Below are 21,355 nucleotides of genomic sequence, written 5' to 3'. Positions count from 1 at the left end.
GTGGCCTCGATCACGGTGTTTACACCTACATTTACTATTTTGTCACAAGCCGAATACATACTTTGAAATGGTGATGATATTTAATGATTGAAAATAACAAAAAAAAAAAAAAAAAAAAGAAAGAGAAAAAGATAGAAAGAAAAGAAAGAAATTCCGTTGTTGATAATGGTCATCGAATTCGTTAAATTTCTTTAAGATCAGACGATCGCTTCCATTTAGACAAAAGTCGTCTACGAAAAGATAACTTTAAAATATTAAGAGTAACCGTTGCTTTTTATCAGCAACCTTGATCGGCATAGAGTTAATAGTTAATAAAAAAAAAAAAAAAAGAAAAGAAAAATGACAAGATTCGAAAGCAAAATAATTCCTCTTCGAAGCAATTTACGTGAAAAAGTATGTACCATATGATCGATATAGCGTATCGAACGCAAAGCTCGGCAGCACCTCGGCATCAGAGCCTGAAAGAGCAAGTGCCGAGAAGTAAGAGCAAAAGTACGTAGCTTCTGCGAGGTCTTGCAGCGCGACATAAGGCCACGCACTCGCAGGCGTAAATAGGTGGGTGGTTGGGTAGGTAAGGAGGATAGCCGTAAGAAGGATAGCCGTAAGAAGGCGACCAACACACTCTCGCTCGTAGCTGTCGCATCCACGCGTTTCTACATGTGAATGTAGACGCAAAGGCTAAGAGTAAGAAAGAGTGAGGGTAACCTCTCTGTGGAACTGGCTGTGTTAAGAGGTCTCCCCTGTCGCAGGTAAAACGCTGCCTCTGGAAAGTGAGTTCAGTCGTGTCCGCGCGATCGTGTTGCACGATATTTACCTGCGCGAGCAAACTCTCGAATTCAGGAGCGTACCGTTCGCTCCGTGAGCCTCGCGAGTGCTACACAACCGCATCCTTGTACGCTGCCAACGACCAGCTAGACAAGGTACGAGTAACTACCTGTTACGCTTCCTATATACACGCAACAGTTTCGTGATTCTTTACACGTTTCCCATTTTCAACTGTGGTAACGCCATTAGTGGTTTCTCCGTAGTTTCTTCGCCCATTTGTTCGATTTTGTCCGATTTTGTTCGATTTTGTTCGATTTTGTTCGACAGTGTTCGAGTTTGTTCGATTTTGTTCGATTTTGTTCGATCTTGTACGACGTGATACACCATGGCGATGGACTATAGCGTAGATCTATACGACGAATCGATAGATTTTTATATAGTTATAGGCGTAGAGGCTAGAAGAACGGCAAAGTATAGGTAGAAATCCGTATAATTGGCATACTCGACCTCGACACGGCTGCTTGCACACGCCGATTCGATTTGTCGCTGTGGAAAACGGCAGGCTCGTCCTTGCGGATGACAGCATCAGCGACACCCACGTACGATCGAAAACCCTACGCATACTGCTCGTCGAAAGTTTCGTGAATTCCAAGTGACACTCAACACGCCTCCGTACGATCATTCACCTCCTTCTCTTTCTCTGTAATTTTCCACTAACGACAATCCCATACCTTCCGCGAGGCTCGGATTTTTAGTTTTCACTTTCTTAAAAAAAGCTAATCTTTCTTCGCGTAATTTAATATTTGCGTGAAACAGGCGAAATTTGCTTCAACTATGATGCGAGTATCTACCGTCGATAACCCAACCTATTCGTCGATTCGTACTATCGTCGATATGAAAATATAGAAGGAAATGTAAAATGTAAGCGGAATATATTTAAAGAAGGATAAAGTACGAGCAAAGTTATTCGCGCGTAGCGATTAATTACTTTCACTGTCGACTCGATCGTTTACGGAGAGGTCGTGCAACGTGGAAAAACGATCCGGTTGCTCCGACACTGGCTCGTACTCGTAACCGAGCCGAGAAATAATATGTGTGCGTGTCCTCGGATATTATATGCGAAGAGGTCCGCCAGCAGAGGTTTCGCAGCTTCTACATTTCGGCCGCAAAACGACGAAACCGCGCGGATAAACGAGCCGACCGAGTCTGGGTTCCGCCCCCCTCCCGCCGCCCGTCGAAAACCGGTCCTGCTTGTGGCCGCTAGCCGATTTTGCCTGACGAACACATGCGGTCGCCATCTTGGATCGGCCGGGGATGACGTCATTGGTACAAGGCACGGCCGCTTGCTCAATTCTAGCTCCAGCTAGAGATGGAAACAGAGGCCGTGGCCAATAGTGACGCTTCGTTGAACGGGCCTTGATATTTCGCCTTTCGATTTTATTCATCTTTCGCAGTTTTATTGCCGAGGAGGATTTACAGTCAGAGACAAAAGCACTTATACGAGTCCAAGTTAACTCGAGTCCAAGTGTACACTCCGCAACAAAAGCATAGCATACTTTATCTATCTAAATTTAATGTTTCTGCGATTACTACGTGATAAAACCGTTCAATTTTGATGCTCAGTGATCTTTATTATTTAGTTACGTCACATAGTTTGACTTTACTATAGAAAACTGAACGAAATAGCCACCGTTATTTAAGTATCGTATATACTGTAAATCGGTGTAGTAACTGAAAATCGGTCAACAAATTTGTATAAACATGCATGAAAAATGATTTTCGATATTTTGCGCTCGCTTCTTTGCTCCGTACGATTGCCAACACGAGCTTTGCAAGCGATATAGTTTGTTCTTCGATATATCTAGAACAACGATTACCCTCCTATTTTGTTCAATACAGTCTTTTTAAGACTTTTTTAACACTTTCGAATTGCCTTGCATACTCCTATAACGGGTCTCTTATTAATTTTACCTAACAATTTTCCATTATTATTATTATTGCCAGTTTTCTTATCCATCTACGTTGCCCCGCCCCCCTCCCCCGTTGGAATATTACATTTTCACAAGCGATTATGGGTTTACGATCACCTGTTTGTTCATCTATTAAGTCAATGTATTTCAGACTATTTAATCGTCTGTTTATACATTTCATTTTAATTGCTCTGCAGTATCTAACTTCGGCCTAAATTGGCGATTTAACGTTTACTCTTCCTTTCCTTTTGTCACGGAAGTAAACAAAATACCAAGAACAATCTGGATCATCTAAAGAAAAAAAAAGAATCATTTTCATAAAATAAATATAGGTCCTCTGTCAATGTCATTTTCTTTTCATGTGTGTTTCGTGCGTGGTAAAAGGTGGTTTTCTTCTTCACTTCTTCTGTTTTAAATGTGGACATTATCGTGCAACGCGTTGTTCGTTGCGTTATATGTATATGCGGAACGGTGTGTCATACTACCGAAAATGAATTTTACGCTTTTCTTAAAAGTTACACGTTCATGGTAAGAATTTACTGTTTTCGATCGACCAATATCCTCCTGTTTACTACATTTTTCTGAGTTGTGTAATAAATCCTAAGCAACTTTTTCGACTCTGACGTAAAATACCTATAGGAAATTTTGAACGCCGACTACTTTTCTTGCTTCGATGTTGGAATTGTTTGTAATATATCGTTCTCGGTTACCGATTTTCAATGTCCTATACCGAAATCTAGAAAAAGAAAGAAAGAAAGAAAGAAAAAGAGAAAACTAATACTCCCAAATTTCACGGTTTACTGCCGATACTCTCAGACGAAAATGAAAATAATTTCTCAACTGTTTATAAAACGCCAAAGAAAGTTTTATTAGTTGGATCGAATGGCATATGTATTTTCGCCGTTTATATGTACAAACATATAAATATATGTATATAATTTGAATATTTGTAGTCGTACGTTAAACTTGAAGCGCTTTGACGTTTAATATGTAAAATAAATTTTCTCTATGCGAAAACCGAAATTTGCGATCTTACTTTTTGTAAGAATTTGCCGAATTTGCAGAATTTGTTGCTAAAAAAAATAACCTTAGTAGAATACTAACTGAATATTTTCGATTTAAGTAAAATTTTTAAAGCGAATATTATCACCATAAATTATCAGTTACGGAATTTTCTGGCTAAAAATATCCTTGATAGCATATATCGTATATCGCAGCATATACCATAGCATATATATATAAATTAGATCGAAAATGTAATTAATTGTATGGAAAGTTGGCAAGTTTGAAAAGTTTTTCGCGATCTAGGAGATAAACTGTAATATATGATTCTGTTTTCGCGTGTATAATGTATTAAATTGTAATGTTTGCAACCGATTTGTAAAATGTTATCGAAAATTTATTAGTAATTGAAACTTCGATCAACAACCCGCTAATGATTAATTATTGTTTGTTTCTACACGTTGGACTACTATGCAGATGATAATCGTGATCGTGTACAATGGTGAATAACGATCGAACAATGGTTTATTGCGCAAGATCTTACCGGCTGTGCATTTTCTGCAATTTCACTCTATATCGCATAGCAAGAATTCCTTCTTTACCGTTTCTGTCAGTATAGCGTTAACGATTTGTCGTACTTTCGGAAGATTGTCCGATAGTTAAAAGAGGAAAGGAAAATTAGACGTTAATTTAAGCGTTCCGTCGGATATTATACGTTGATTTAGATTAGATTTAAACGAATTGGCCATAAACGATTATAACGATCTTTTACTTTTACTTGGAATTTTCGTGCCTCAATTTTGCTCTTCTTTATACAAACGTGAGAAATTTTTGTCACGCAGCTTGAAGAAAGGTTCGTCTTGATAGCAAACGTTTTAGCAACGTTTTTTAACGATAGAAAAATACAACTCGATCGAAAATGATTCGAAGAAAGCGATAGAGTTAAGTAAAATATCGCACGATGATAAAATTTTCTTTCCTAATAAATTCTAGCGAATTGAATTATTAAAATTATAAGGGACAAAATTATTACTACAATGATCGTATCAAGCTGTTTTTAACGATCGTGTTTTGACGCGATAATGTGGACGATACAATAGTTAAGGAAGATTTATGCACGGTTTATAGAGTGTTCGGTTTCAGTGGTATTAAATATTTTAGTATTTGTCTTTGTGTGCGGATTTCACTGCAAATAGAAATACCGAGAATTTAGGCTAGGTTTTCCCATATTTCTGGTCTTACGTCAGATACGAAATAACGAGTTCCGTTTTCAAGGAATATCTGTATGTATGTATGTATACTCTTGTATTATTCGTAGAAAATGTTCTTGTTTTATTCATCTCGATTTCTGTTCCGATTACCCTCAACAATGAAAGCTAACGAACGTTTAAATTATTTACATAATTAACATTTTAAGCGCTTAGTTTATTCCGATAGTAATCTACAGGCTAAAACGCGTTTTGCACTTTACACGTAGAAAAAAGAGACACCGTACGCGCGCGCTTGCATGTGTAAAGTAAAAAAGCGAATAATAAACAGAAACGAATTAATTCTGTGCTTCCTGCAGCTTCCAACATCATTGCAATTTTTCGGCCCGTTCCCGCCTAGGCCTCGATACAAGAGTGTACATCTGTAGCGATAGCAAAGGAATTTATTTTCATTTAAAGTAGAACGTACGTGGCAATTTATAGTTTGAAATTTATATTGTTAATTTTGCTTATAAGAAAAAACATATAGCTATATTTATGTGACGTGTTTCCACATAAATCTACGAAGCAATTTGTATTTAAAAATTCACGTTTTAGATTTTATATACCTATTATAGGCTATATCGTGCAAAACTTGATGAATAATTTGCCTGATATTATCGTCTTTGCTACTTGTTTAAACATAGTAGGTAAACAGAGTTTTTGAAATTTGCAAAAATTTCTAGCTATATACACTTGGCTGTATACTACACGGCAAGTGTTTTCACGTTCGTACCGTGACAGTGATCTTAAACGATGTTCTTAGGATCTAAATCGTGTAGCAATTACCGGTACCGTTTTAAGTCGAGAGGGCGTATCCGCAACTTTCGCTCGAATCAAGTCATTGTTGCTAGATGGTAGAAAGATAGTTTATCTAAATGTATATTAAATAAGAAAGTCGTATCTGCGTTGAAATTGAAGACGTAACAGTTTAAATTTAGAACGTATACCGATTGTCGATAGCTGATCGTTAAATGGTAAAAGTCATTTTTCAGCAAATTAATGGGTTATAGGTTGTGTTACAGTTATATTCGACCGCCGAGAGGTGACTGGCAACGCTAACGTGGAAATAAACAAGTGCCTACGCCATCCTTAACTACAACATATCCAAATTCGACATAATAATCCTCTAAATATATGTATATATGCACATATTACATGGACAACTTTTAGAAAAACGAGTTGACTTTAATTCCCTCCCGAGGCAAGATCCGAGTCAGTCGCAGGAATTGCAATAAATTGCATCGAATCGACACATTCGTCTTCCTTTAAACGAGCATCACTCTGTTGTACCGTTATATGTATGATCAGAATTTTTGTTTACAAAATAAGACTGCCTTATAAAAATATCTCTATTATCACATCTCTATCGGTGATGCACATACGAAAATACTTTCATCGTTACAAATATATCGCTGACATATTTTTTATACTTTATTTACTCTATGTCGTATCTCTTATTCGTTATATCTCATTTATCTACGTTGTACGTTGCATTTCACTTACAAAGCTGGTGAAGATAATTAAATTTCCGAGTCTCCTATCGCGGAGCCTCTTTTTGTACACCGTAGAAAGAACTATCCTTAACGAGTTATATAAATCCTTTCGTGGCACATTTCGATCGATTCGCAGCGTGAATCGTGCAAGGGCACGGGCGCATACACGAGCCAGAGTTTCGCTTGTGCGTGGCTAGTGAAAGTAGAATGTTTGCGCAACAAGGCGACGTTGTCTCTCCTTCGGATACTGGTTCGACTTTAAAGGCTCGATGCCTGTCTGTCTCCTAGACTTTCAACCGTACGTACCAGCTGTTAACGACATTGCTGCACGCCTGCTTTTCTTCTTCCCCTTCGCCTTCGACAGTTTCTTGCAGTCTGTTTCCTCTTTCTTTGCGTATCATCCTACAACTCTCGTCATCTTCCTATTGTATTCGTATCGTAAATACAGTTTAACATAGCCTAATAGAGACGCCTCGTTCCAGAGAAGAACGTTCGACCGTAAGAATACGAAAGAGACGTAAGAGAAGGCAAGAAAAGGTATTCGATTCGATCTGCAAATTTTTCTGAAACAGTACGATTGAACCTCGATTATTAGGATTACGTATAATCATGGTACAAGCCGTTTGGATAATATTTCCAACGATAAAGCATCTAAACGCTTTTCGTGATATCGTCGAATTAAATGCGACCTATTTTTACGTGAATATTACCGTTTCGAATCGTTGATTGTAAATTTTGACGATCGTCGGTCAACTTTTTCTTCGAAATTCATGGTGCGCGATAAGAGACACGGAACGTCCCAATATTGTACGCGATATTAGAACAATTCGTTGTCCGGACATTCTCCGCTGTGTATCTAAATAGAAGCTGAGTAAGAGTTAGAACGGAATCGATATCGAGGACCGGACGATACGTATCGAGCTCGCGTTACATACCACTGAGAAGAGAGAATCGTGGAATAGGTGTGTCGCGACATTCCTCGTTGGAATCATTGATTACGAACACGTACTCGTCTTCTACACGAAAACTGCATGTACGTACGTATATTATGCGTAATACAGACTCGATAGCTCCGTCCGATTCATTCACTTGGAACGTGATCGGCAAGATGATTTCGTTCTATCCACTTGCACGCGCTTACGATCAGTCAGCACTTTTCGTTCGAACGACCGTCCCAGCCATTATTCCAGTACACCGTGACTCACGAAACTTTACGTATATGCATACAGAGTGTGCCACCAACTTTGTCCACCTGAATTATTATATCTTTGTTATTTCAAACAATACGTTTCGAATAAAAGTTGTGGGATTTAAAGGAATACGTAACGTGGTAGTAGCGGTCTCTTGAAAAGTGGATGCGTTATTATTACAAGTTGTAATTTAAATAAATAAATAAATAAATAAATAAAAGTACAACTTGTAGAACATTTCATTGCGAGAAGTAGTAGGCTATACTTTGTAACTAATCAGGGGTCTATGGGGTCTATGTAATGACAAAAATTGTTATTTCTCTGGTAATTGGAAAAGTACGCGGTGAAAGCAGTCGTGCGACGCTATACTCTCGATCGATGTACCGAATACGAGTAACGCGCTAGTGGAAACATCTGAATATTTCTGTCTACGTAAATATCGTCTTACGATCGAGACTGCGACGGTGCTGTCTGTCGTAAGCAACAGATATTGCCGTTACGAGCATCCAAAACCAAAATCATATGCCAAATTCCCAATTTACGTACCCTCGTGCATCTCAACGGGACGATTGCTCGAGGAAATCCTATTCTACGTAAATGAGGTTTACGTGATTGACGCAGTGTGAGAAATTTGGCTAATAGATAAGGGCCGTTGTCGGCTATTTATCGTTCTTCTATCGTTCGTATATTCTATCATTGGTACGTAAAAGATTCTTTCGATCGTTTTTCAGATGCTGTCGAGGTTGCTGGTCGTATTCTGGATGGCACTTCCTCTAGCGCTGTCTCAGAGTAATTATGCGTCACAGGGAAACAGTATCGAGTATCAGCCTGGTTTACCGCCCAGCACGGTGTTAAATGGAAAAGTAACAAAATTGGACGACATCTCGTCGATGATATTTCTGAATCGCACAAAGGCCTACCTGAATTGCAGTCAAGGGAGCATGCAGGTGGAACTGAAATTCGAGGAACCGTTTTACGGGGTCGCGTACGCCGATTTCGATCGAAACAGTGCCTGCATATTCAAAGGACGCGGATCGACCAGCGCCAAGTTGGAATTGCCTCTAAAAGGTACGTCGTCCTATCTCTTTTATTTTCGCTTCTTCTTAGACTCTGGCAATGACGAGCTCGAGTACGAGGCAGAAAGGTTCCAACATTGACCGTCTCTAGACTCGAATCCATCGTAAGGACGTCGAAGGAAAGGGACCTATCATCGACGTATCCGGATTTCGGCTAGTCTGTTCGACGCGATCGCCGGCTACTAGGCGGCTGGTAGCGCTTGCGTGAAATAATAATAAATTAATTACACAAATAATAAGGCCAACGAATAATTAATATTACTTGGTTAATACTGCTTGATTATAGAAGATTTTTACGCGAATTAGCTCGCCTCGGCCGGATTAAAGGAACTGATTCGAATCCAAGCTGTCGACGATGTTCGCTTTTAATTGTAACTTTAATTTATAATATAAACAAGTAATAAAATAGTAATTAAATTAAATGAAATATAAATTCCAATGTAATAAGTGCTAATTGGTCTGCAATAGTCGATAATACGCCTTTGTTTGCCTCTAAGCGATTTCTCCACGTTATCGAGTATAAAAGAATCGTTAACGAACTCACAAAACTGATAAACCTATTATACTTCGACTGGGACGATAGAAGCAAAAATTTCAAACGTTCGTAGCGAATCTGGACGATGCATCGGCTACGAGCTATTCCTTGTGGGAAAACGATCGAACGAGCCATTAAATCGATACCCCTATGAGTAGGACCGATACTGGATGGACTACATAATTCGGAGAACAAGCAGAAACGATGGTATGTAAGAACAAATTTCCAAAGCAATCCAGACCAAATACCGTACCAACGACGTACACGAGATACATCAAGAAAATCAACATAACGAGAAGACAGCAAGACAACGCACCGAGCAAAAATACTAAGAAACTTGTCGCTCGGTCATCGAAAGCGATCGAGTTTACCACGATAGACTGACTCTTCGACTATGTTTCGACGATTGGCTACTTGCCGCTAATTTGGAAATGTCCAGAGATTATTCTCGTCCAGAGATCTAGCACACCAGCGTATTCGCTTTGATCGTACCAAACCGATCTCGTTACCTTCCATATTGTCAAAAATAATGGAAAAGTAATAATGGAAAATTAATAATAATAATAATTATTATTATTATTATTACGCGTACGAGTAAGTACAGAGACAAAGTTTTCGAGCGTTAAAACCTCGAGCATGTCGATAGCGAGGCGCGGTGGTTCTCAAAATTGTCTCGCTACAAGCGCGCGGATGCTTCGTCTCGGTGACGAGACGGTGTTCGAATTTTGAAATCCGCGACAGTTTGATTTTCGACGAACCGCGGCGGATCGTCGAGTCCAACGACGGTCGTGGCGATCATCGGCGAAAAACACTCGCCGCTCGGTGTTCAACTTTCGCCGGTTCAATGTACGCTCGGGCCGCCGAACGTGGTCGATGTAAGCGGAGTACAGCCTCGCGAGCGCATCGAAATCACTCGACGCGTGATAAGCGATTCGAGGATGATAGAAAAATAGTGGTCGTATCTTGCGAACCAAGCAAACGCTTCCAATTTCATGCGAGCCAATAGACAAGAAATCTATTTCTCGGTAACTCCATCTATGGTCGGGACCGAAGACGAGTCGAATCGTGGCCTAAGTAACATTTTCTTTGGGTTCTTTGCATCTGGAATACGTACTCTTCGTTCGGTAGATGCGTTAACGTTAGGATGCGTCGTCGCGCAATGACGATTAACTGGAGTAAAGTGAACGTATGTTCATTTATACTTTTCGACGTGTCTGCGCATAGCGCGTAACGCGATGTAACGCGTATAGGGGGTAACAAAATTATTTTTCGTGGCTTTGGCAGGTGAGCGCGCACCGTTGCGGATGTGCAAAATTCACCTTCGTTTTGAAATTCAAGGTCTAATATTTGTATCGCGTCGTATCTTTTACTCGTCAAGGAGGATGAAAAGTCGATAAGCTGTGACAGGCTTTGTAACAAGGTTTGTAACAAGAACGCGCATTTGCATACAATCACCGAGTTTTATAGACCTTTTGGAGACCAGCTCCGAACCAATTAGCGCTCAGTTTCCGCTCGTTTACCTGCTACGGTCGGTTTTTATGGTCGCGCCAGGCTACAGAGGAGGCGCAGGCGAGTTGCGCGCCGTCGTATGATCGAATCGCTGATTGTGTTTAGAAAATGTTTCGATCGTTACGATGCTTCTAACAGTCTCGATGGTCGTTGATGTTGCAGGATGCGGCACGAGGCAGGATCCTCAACGCGTGTTCACAAACAACGTTGTAGTTCGCTTCCATCCTGGCCTCGAAATGGACGGCGACGAAGTTATCACGATAGTTTGTAGGTATCCTCCGCCTGTGGCACCTGCACCGCCGGCTCCTCCGGCCAGCATGTGAGTTTACTCCCTCGCCGTTCTCAATTATCATCTTTCTCTCTTTTAACGCGGTTTCACCAAAAGTCTTACGTTTCGAGGTTTTAAGTTGATAAACTTTAAGTTGATAAACTCTTTTTGAAATAACAATTATGAGAGGAGTCGTTTAATCTTCGCAGAATTAGTTAAACCATGGCAGTACGGATAAACAGAGTATAGGTATACGGACGTGTAGGTAACTAGCCAGTTACGCGGTAATTTGCAGCCTCGTGTTCGCTCACCGATCGTTCCAATCACCTTCTGTTGATCGTACAGTCCACTCTGACATTTTAAAAGTTGCGAATGCCGGGCCACTATCGGCGTAATGGAAAAATATCTGATAAAAAGAAAGATATCTTTGTCCATAGCTTGGCTACCCCGGCGCCAGTTCCGCCGTCCGAACCACCGTTGAAAGGATTTCAGATTCTGCTCATCATCTGCGCGATCCTGTTCCTTTCGCTGCTGTTACTTGGCCTCGGTTGCTCGTACATGTGCCTGAAACGAAGAAACGTTCGCGTGATCCACCGACATCCGTTCGGAAGTGGCTCGGGCTCGGAAATAACGAAACTCTCCACTTCTTCCCTGAGCAACATCACCATGTTCGAGGGCTTGAAGATACCTAGGGCACATGCTCTTCTACACGCACCTCCGTCCACCACCGGTAGCGATGCCAACCTGATGATCGACCACTCGTTACCCAGCGATTATCCGAGCGAGAGCTCCGAGGTAAGTTGTTCCGTATGGAACATGGATACAGAGAAATTGATTAACACGCGTACGATTTTTGAATAGACGCGGTCCCTACTCTAATCGCTTTATTCTGGTGAAACTTGATAATAATCGACACTGTCAACGTCTGTCTGTCTGTCACCTTATGACTCGAGAATCGTTGAACTCATTTTCACGAGGTTACTTTTTTCCTATCTACGTATTTATTATTATTATTATTATTATTATTATTATTATTATTATTTGGTCAGGTTTTAAGCTATGTTTGATTAAAAATAGTTCTTAGATTGACAAGTCGGGGAAAAATGCTCAAGGATAGCGCGATTAAAAAGAAACACGACATCGGTTAATGCAACGATCAGACTCTTTCGTCTCACGTTTTTCTCGAATGAAACTTTTACATAGTGTAACTCCGATTGTTCAATCGGATTTTCGATCAAGATCAAACACGATATAATTTCCAGCATATTTGCTTATTTAATTACATCGTCTTATTTTTCCCGCCTACAGCATATACATATGTAAATGTGATTTCATACATACCGTGTTTAGCCTTGTCGTTTGAATCAGAAAAATCTGACAAATACGTTGGTAAAGGCTTAATTTGAAGAATGAAAAAATATTCGTCGTTACATTACGTTACATACGTATCGTCTCATGGACATATGAAGCCGAACTGTTGACGCTGTGGTAAACGTAACGCTATGATCCCTCGATACGAGAGACACTTACGAGGAACGTTGAATACGGCAATCGTCGTGACGCTTGCGCCACTTTATACAGTCGATCGATGTGGCTTTTCAACGGATGAGATATCGACGATAAGCAAAACGATCGACATCTTCCAGATATTAAATAAAACGTACTTTTTCTATTTTATATCATGTATGTATCTGTGTATATTATTGAAAATGTAGCTATCTTTTACAAAGACGTGAAACTGTGAAAATCTCTGCGAGAGTTTTAGCGTTTGTGTCGATAAGAACGGAATTCTTCGTACGATCAATTCAAAGACTGTGTTCACGACGTTTCGAAGAAATGGTACTTAAAAAACTAAACTTATCCATCGGCCCGATATTCTACGCATGTATACAAATATTATGCCATACGTATAGCGTATTATATGTCGCACTACACGTATATACGTGTAAATAAAGTTACAGACGTAATTAATATTATAAATAATAAGCATACGTTAATCAGTCTAATTGGTAAAATATCTCAAGAACTGTTCGTTTGAAATGTCACCCGAGTATTGATGGAAAGTACGTTTTCGTTTACAGGTGGATGAAGAACCTTCTCTGCCAGTTTCATCCGCCGGCTCCTACGACAACAAAGCCTTTGTTCACCACGAGACTCATCAACGCCAAGAAATTCGTACCACCAGCTCCCTTTATTCCGAGACGGTTGCCGCAGAGGTGGAAACGTCTTCCATGACGGCGGCAAACGCTTCACGCACCGCGGTTCCTCGCCACATGGTAGCCATGCCGATCGAACCCAAGTTCGACGTTCAGATGCGAGTGAAGCGAGCGCCACCTCCTCCTCCAAGTCCACTACCCTCGGAATCCGATATAGCAAGCGTCGCTCTAGAAAGAAATCTGACCACGATTCTCGAAAAGGAGGAATCCAGCCTCACACGCAGTCTCGACAGTCCCCCGGCCAGGATGACTACATTCTCTTACGTTCCGGAGCTGCATGGGCCTCCGGGAGGCGTTCAAGCCACGTCCAGCATCTCCAGGCAGCAAACACCTCCAGTCTACTCGAGAATCTTGAGAAAGCAGGCCGAGAGGGACACCACGACCAGCACTAGCATCGTTCAGGAAAGAATTCCATCGCCTTCTCCCATGGAACAGCCTCCTTTGCAACACCATGAAATTCGTAGACCCAGATCATTGACTTCCTTGAACACCGAGCTAACCGAGACGCGTTCTCTCACCGAGGTAACCGATCATACACATGCCAAGTACAGGGTGGCTAGTATCCTAGCCCCGACTCCACCGCCACCTCCTCCAATTGTTCCAACGGTCACTACTACCCATACAGCTGTTCAGCATCGTGAACATCGTCTCTTCCGCGAGGAAGTGACAGAGCCTTTGGTGGAGCCGCAGGTTGTCGCTCCTAGGCGGCCAGAGATAACCACGCACGAAGTGGATGATGTGTTTTTAAAGACAGTGACGGAGAAGAAGACTATCGAGGATGTGGAACGTCACCGTCGTCAGGTGACCGAATATAGAACCAAACCACCACCTCCGGATCCTAAGTGGGACGTTACTATCAGGAACTATCCTAAAGAGAATCTCCCACCGCCTCCTCCAGAATGGGAGAACTTCTCCGATGTTAGTTCCAATTCGAATCTGACGATTACCAATGAGCCAACGGGCAGTCAGATCGACGGTCCAGCTGACGAGGAACTGGACATCAATATAGAGCCTACGTATACCGCTAGAGCCGAGATTCCTTGCAGACCGCCTCCAGTCACCCATCGTCGTTCCGTCGACGAAACAGACGCTGATTGGTTCTCTAGACTATCTCGTGTCTTGGATCCCCGTTATGCCTCCGAATTGACTGACGGGGAACGAGCAAAATGGCGCGAGATAATTACCACGGATAGTACTTTACGGACCCTGTTAACGGAGGCCGTGGTTAAAGAGGACTACGAATTGATACGAAAAGATGCCAGATACGCCCATCTGTTCTCTCCAGCAAAGTGGGACGTGATCATCCGAATCTTGGGGCCTCCTGCAACACAGCCAGGTTCCGCTTCGTGCTCTACCCATGGAAAGAACCACGGGCAGCGATATAAGAGGTCCAAGTCCTCTGAATGGGATACCAGATCGAGAAGATCGTCCTTGCCTACTTTGTACGAATATGAGAGCGACGGAGGTAGTTCTGCTCATACTCAGAGCCACAGACTGCAGGTGACACAGTCTACAGCGGCGATGAGTCAGTCGAATCGTTTACGTCGACTGGCATCGAGTAACAGAGGCACAGGCGGCGTTAGTGAGGCGGACGTCAGGTCCATGTCGGAGATGACGGTGAGAGACTTTGCCAGAGTGGACAGAGACGACTTGACGAGTTTGAGTTCGTTCGAGGGTGCAGATTCGCTGGTGAGATCCTTGAGTCAGCCAAGTTTGGCCAGAAGCGGTTCAGAATTCACCGAACACTGGGGAATTCCCTCGGGCATGCTGGATCTCCCGCCTTGGACAGCGGAGGAGGAGGAAGAGGAGGAGGAGGAGGAGGGAACTAGTTCTGTGGAGACGACGCCCAGAGCGGTCAGAAGAAACGATCATCTGGAGGTGCTGGCGTCGTTCGACGATCATAGACAGGGATCATCCACCGCTAGATCGAGTCGGTACATGGAGAGGGAAGTGAACAGCGTGCACGTGACCGAGAGTCAGAGGAGTTCCAATTGGTTCCACGATGATTCTGAGCCAGAGATGCAGATATGAAGATGTTTAAGAGAAGCCGCCTACGTGTTCTATTCTCTCCAACGTCTTTCTTCGGGTTTTTATAAAATCGTGTTATCATAAGAAATTACGCACGATCATTATAGCAGAGGTTACGAGTATTACGCGGATCAAGGTTATCGAGGAAGAATCAAGCCAGTTCGATTAAGTATAGTATTATGAGAGGATAGAGAATGAAATAGACGGCGGATACGCTATTGCTTATAAGTATTTGGATGTCTGGTGCAATCTCATCGAACGATATACGTTTATCTTACATTTTCAACTATCGTAACGAAAGAACGAGTCTCTCTACCCTGAACGAATTCTTTACATCTTTAACAACAAATTGAAATTGAAAGAAAGAGTACGCCTGGTATACCTCTATACCTGTTTCTGTTTATTTCTAACCAATGATCGATACTTTACGATATCCTGTATAAACTCGTAATTTCAATCGTTCTAATTATACTTTTGCGATAGCGTGAACGTGACCAAATACTTATGGAAGATAGCGTACATTCTAGAAATACTACGTTACAGGGTCCAAATCGAACATTGAAAAGATATCTGAATTAAGCTTCGTTGAGGTTAGCTAAGCTTCTGTCAACACATTTATAAGTGAAATTTCCTATGTGCGTGTCCGACTCACGCGTCTGCGTCACATATACGGGGCTGTGGTATCGCAGCGATGCATCGGTTCTGATCGCGTTCTAGCCGAGACGATCGTTTCCTTCGCGACTTATTTTAAATTTCCTGTTAACAAAAATTTCATTAAAAACACGATACTATAAAAATTTATTTCAAAGAGTTTCGCCGTTGCGAGTTGACGCCTCGTTAATGTCGTCTCACCGATGCAAAGGCCAAAGCGATCCCACTGTACGGGCACGTTGTGCGTTCCTCCCGCCCCCCTCCCCCCGAAGTGTCCGGGATCCGATCAATGTTTAGGGTCGCGAAACGATGCGACAAAAAGCAAGGAGGAGGTTTGCTTCTTGTCGGACCGATATCAATCCGACAACGTGAAAGACAACTTTTTTTTTTCACGTTGATCTTTTCCACGTTGCACTGTCGTACGGGCAACTCGCTCTCCTTTTCTACTTTCACGGTTCCTTCCGCACCGATCGTTTTCCATGTCGTCGTGCGAGTTGCGACATGCAGCTAGGAAATTGAAGAAAACTGCTTCCGAAGCAAACGTATGCGTTAAACGCACATAGGTGACCGCCCCGCCTTAAACTGAAACTGAAACTTAAACTTAAACCTAAAGGAAGCGATATTTCTTGGAATGTCTATCGTAATGAAACAAATTGTAAAAATTGGATTATTAAAGCTTTTGAAAAGCGGTATTAGAAAGAGACACGATCTATCTCAATGAGAAATGAATTATTATGACTGATACGAATCGATAATCTCGGTACATCAGGCATGTCATTTTCCGCTAGAGGAATAAGTTACAGAAGATTAAAAAATGTGAAAATCATCCAAGAATACGTATAGAAAGGGGCGATAATATATGATCATCGTCATTGAATTCAGACTCGAGGCAAACGTGATGAGAATAAAATTGGAAATAACGTTACACGATCCAGCAAGCGTCTGTTGTTTCCCTTCGAGTCGAGTTTCGCGGAAAGAACTTGGAGTTTGCTTGAAACGTAGAGAGATGCATATATTTCGAAGCAAGTAAATATCAGGTTCAAGTTGAATTTACGTGGCTTGAATGAAAATGGCTTGGTCTGAAACGACCGGAAACGACCGGAAACGACTGGTGTGAACGATGATTTAAAAGAGTTCTCGGGAGCAGCCCGACTTTCTCAGTACTTTTAGCAAGTCTTTTAGTAACCTTGTATTATAATATCTTTTAATTCGTATCCGAACGTATCTCCTTGACGTATTTCCTCTATGTAGTTGTCAATGTGGCAACAACCACAGATATTACCACGTACGAGATAGCAATATTTGGAAGCATGTAAAAAAGATTATACTTTTTACAATTTTCAGTATTTATTCGGGACAAGTATTTATTCGGTTCTGCGATATATAGATTTAGAAACGAGTATCGAAATTTTAAACAATTATAAAGTTAGAAGCATCGTTGGAAAAAGTACTTGAATATTGGAAATACATATGTGAAATATGTAAAGAGCTAAATTGTAAGTAAGAAAAAATCAAATTTATTATATCGAGAAAGTATGTTCGAAACTAAGCGTTTTTAGGAATATGCGATATAGAAAAGATGATTTTTTTTCGATCACAGTGAAAATAACAGCGGTGAATATTGAAAATGTGCCCCTTCGATATCTACGGCTTACAAACTATATAACCTCTGTTATAATATCCAGATTCCTTCGAATTGACATTTTCATTTCGGACGAATGTCGCATCAGTCTCCTCCTATTTTTGTACCTTTCTATTAATTGTACCGTTTGACATATCCGTTCTTAATCTCATATTGTCCAGGATGATCAAACGTTTCACTGCCTTCTCGCATTTGGTAGATCGAAGACGCAATTTTGCCGCCTTCTTTACGAATTCTCTACCTAATTCTCTACGAATTCTCTACGATTACGAATAACGAAAGATTTTCGAACGAGCATTCGCGTGTTTGCGACTCAATGCGTCGACTGTCGGATCATCGAAGCACGAACATCCGAGCTTTTTAATTAATTCGAGACAACGGAAGAAATTATTATCCGTATAATAAATCGACGGTGAAAGAAAATTATTATTCCTGTATCGAAATTATTTGACGAAATTAAATTTTTCTTGGTCATTTTATTTCCATTTAAAATTGAATTGTGAATTGGAATATATGCAGAAAGAATGTAAAAGATTGGAAGCACGCGTTTAATATTAATAGTTGATTGTTTATTTTTTGCCAGACGTTAGGAAACGTTAATCTTGATAATGAACAGTCGATACATTGAAGGAACAACGGTTAGCCATTCTCTCCACTTGTCACTCGAATTCTGTAAATGGAAAAAACGAGAAACGTCGAACAGGGTAAGAACATCTGAGATTATTGGACGAGTGAAACTGTAGAATTTGGCGAAACGAATTCAATCACCGCGTACGAATTAACCGGAAACGAGTTGAACAAACGAATCTACGACTAACCACGCGATAAATTCGCTTTCTTAACGATCGGTGGCGCATTTCGAGAACCTTTATAACCATTGAAAACCACAATGACCGTATTAACGATATTTAACACTTTTGCTACGCATCTATGTAAAATAATCGAATTATATTGAAAATTGGCAAAGAAAGTTTTCAAGAAACTTCTCCAAGAATACATTGTAAACTACTTTCTATTCCTGGAGAACATTATTTTGCGAATAATAAAAAATATATCGAGCTTACAGAATATCAGATATTCGATACGAATAAAATTAACTTATAAATTGATCAATTTTAAGTGAAACCTAAGCTTTTTCCTATTTTTAGCTTCTACCTATATCAAAGTCATAGGATATTCGCACTTCACGTTTCTTCTTTTATCTTCATTAAAGACTAATAAAAACTTTTGTTTTTATCACATATTCTCTTCATTTCTTCATTTTTTATTACGAAAACTATCTTCTTATGTCGAAAACTATCAGATATTACTAATTCCGTTTAAATCAAGAACGATCCGTATCGCAGCAACGATACAATTATTAAAAAAATACCTTTACCTTTTTCTTTGTAATTATAAAATCGGATTAACGCAGCTATCATGTTACACTAATTTGCAATGCTATAAATAAACTGTAGTGGATGTTCCGATGCCCGTAAAGGAACGATGCCCAGAGCGGGAGAGGGCGAGTACATCCCACCCTTGCAGGGTTCCGCGCCGAAGGACGGCCCTACGCCGTCCTAGTCCTACGGTGGTCATAGAGGCCGACACGCCGAGCAGGATCCGGATCTTTTCAGACTTGCACGACGGCCCAGGGGATGTCGTTGAGAGAGGTGATCCCTCCCAATGCCCGAACTAACCAAGGAACGGAGAGGAGAAGACGCCGCAGGTGCTCCGGCAGTAATTCGAAATAGGTGCCGGAGCATCCCTGCTGAGCGTCAGGCGGTCCACCGTGGGGTTTTAGTCGGGATAGTCCGACGTTACCCTGCCGCTTTCTAGAGCGGGGAGTGGGGGGTCCATGAGGATTTCCCCACGTATAAAAAGAAAAACAAAAAAGGTAGATTCCACGAATGGTTTCTCATTTTTATCGTTTTCGTTTTAGCCATATTTTCCAGCTTTTACGTTGTTAGGTATACAAATTACGCTATATGTTGCGCTGTATACACTGTAAAAGGTAAGTATAGTTTTTACAGTTTACTAGAAACTTTATGCTTTATGCCATTTTTACAAACGTATTAAAGAGAAAGAAAGTCTGACAAAAATTGTTTGATCATCGAAATGATCATGGGAAATTGTCGATCAGGCACGGAGCTCGATGCATGCTAAAGATACGTGTTGGCCGAATGCAACCGTGCCGTCCACCGAAACAAACCTAATTGTGCTTGTACACACGCTTGAGATCCGATCTTTTCCATCCCCCATCCCCCATAACCATAGCCATAGCCATGGTCATAGCTATAGCCATAGCCATAGCCATAGCCATGGTCGTATGCATTCTCCTCCGTCGATGTAGCAACGAGTCCTCTCCAAGTCGTTCGATTTGAGGAACGCAGGAATGCAGGCAAGTGCGTTTAATCGCGCGAAACAAGGGTACGCAACACGAAGATATACACTGCGAGTATTAAAATATTTTCTATAGATACACGGCTGTTTATCGGGAATAGAGCGTAGGCATGGAGGCGTTGAGATCCGATGGTGGATCGATCCCGAATCAGTGAAGCGCGTAAGTAGTTGAGAAGAGGGTATCGGCCGGGGGAAAACGTGCGACGATCGGATGATCGGACGATCGTACAAGAGAAGCAACGAGAGTGGGGCTGTGTTATAGTGGCGAACCACGCTGCATAGAGTGGGGTTGAAAGGTGGCGCAGTCATTTATGATGGCCGGTTCATCCGACGCGACGGATCAGTTGCCCGTCCGACCAACAACGACAGAAACCTCGGGCGAATCGAACGTACGATGAGCTGCTGATTCGACATCGTCACGCTGTGCACCGCGAGATGGACCGAGAACGTTCGTGAAATTCTTCGTTCGGGGAACAGCGATTAATCGTTGCAGGATCGATCGTTGGTCCGAGTTATTTCACAACCGATTTTGAAAAGTAAAGAAACTCGAGGAGGAAAATGTTTGATAGACGACGTTCGATTTTATAGAGAGGAAAAGAAAATTCAATATCGTATCCCTAGATTTCGCAAGATCGAGGATCCGTTTGTTCGATTGCTGGTGTTTTTAATCTAGTCTGTAAGCGGCAACTCGCTTTTGCAATGAACGGAAGGATTCCCTTTTTCGAGAAAGATATTCCAAGAAGAGAGGATTTATTCCAAGATATTGGACTTGAAGGCGGAAATAAATCGTAAATCGTAAATCGTAAATCGTAAAATACAAATTTTTACGAAATTCGATACTGAATCGAGGATTTTGACAAATCGCCGAAGACTTGGTGCTGTCGCAAAAGGTGTTGTTCCGCGATTAGAGATCGATATTTCTAGAAAGTTCTTGAACAAAGAGGATCGGAGAAACCAAGATATCGGATAATATTTATCAAAGTTGGACATTGCATTACAGATTGCAAAGTTATCTTATAATCAAGATCGATTCTCGCTTCTGCAAAGAGAAAATATACTCCAAGATATTGCATTATTATCATTATTATCATTATTATTACTAATATTAGTTTGTGAAAAATCGCTTGGAAAGTACGAATGTACGAAATCGAAGACGAAATTATCCGAGGTTCGATGATGTTTCTATTGAAGGATAAAGATATTCCGTGGTCATAGATTCGCTTTTACAAAGGATTCGGCCAAGAAAATTGATAATTGATCGTTTGAAATAACGAAGCGTTTGTCGAAAGACGTTCAATCTCAAGAGAGACGTAGAATAGCGATTCGACGAGTTCCCGAGGAAACAGATCGATGAATCACTGGAGACGCGACAGTGATC

At 41.3% G+C, this 21,355-nt stretch overlaps 1 protein-coding gene and 1 long non-coding RNA gene across 2 annotated transcripts; both read left to right on the top strand.

Annotated features, from left to right (window-relative positions):
* The first annotated feature begins 756 nt into the window (after window positions 1–756).
* LOC132909523 (uncharacterized) lies at window positions 757–18,702 on the top strand. Its single transcript, XM_060964400.1, has 5 exons — window positions 757–920; window positions 8,402–8,738; window positions 10,953–11,109; window positions 11,496–11,853; window positions 13,140–18,702. Exons 2-5 carry the CDS (start codon window positions 8,402–8,404, stop codon window positions 15,303–15,305), a joined length of 3,018 nt encoding a protein of 1,005 aa, XP_060820383.1. The 5' UTR covers window positions 757–920; the 3' UTR covers window positions 15,306–18,702.
* On the top strand, window positions 6,824–7,530 carry LOC132909634 (uncharacterized). Its single transcript, XR_009658577.1, has 2 exons — window positions 6,824–6,970; window positions 7,428–7,530. It is a non-coding gene; the product is annotated as an uncharacterized LOC132909634 (long non-coding RNA).
* Window positions 18,703–21,355: the final 2,653 nt, after the last annotated feature.

The sequence above is a fragment of the Bombus pascuorum genome, chromosome 8, assembly GCF_905332965.1.
Source record: "Bombus pascuorum chromosome 8, iyBomPasc1.1, whole genome shotgun sequence".
In the NCBI taxonomy this organism is placed as follows: Eukaryota; Metazoa; Arthropoda; class Insecta; order Hymenoptera; family Apidae; genus Bombus; species Bombus pascuorum.
This window is presented reverse-complemented; position numbering and strand designations above follow the sequence as displayed.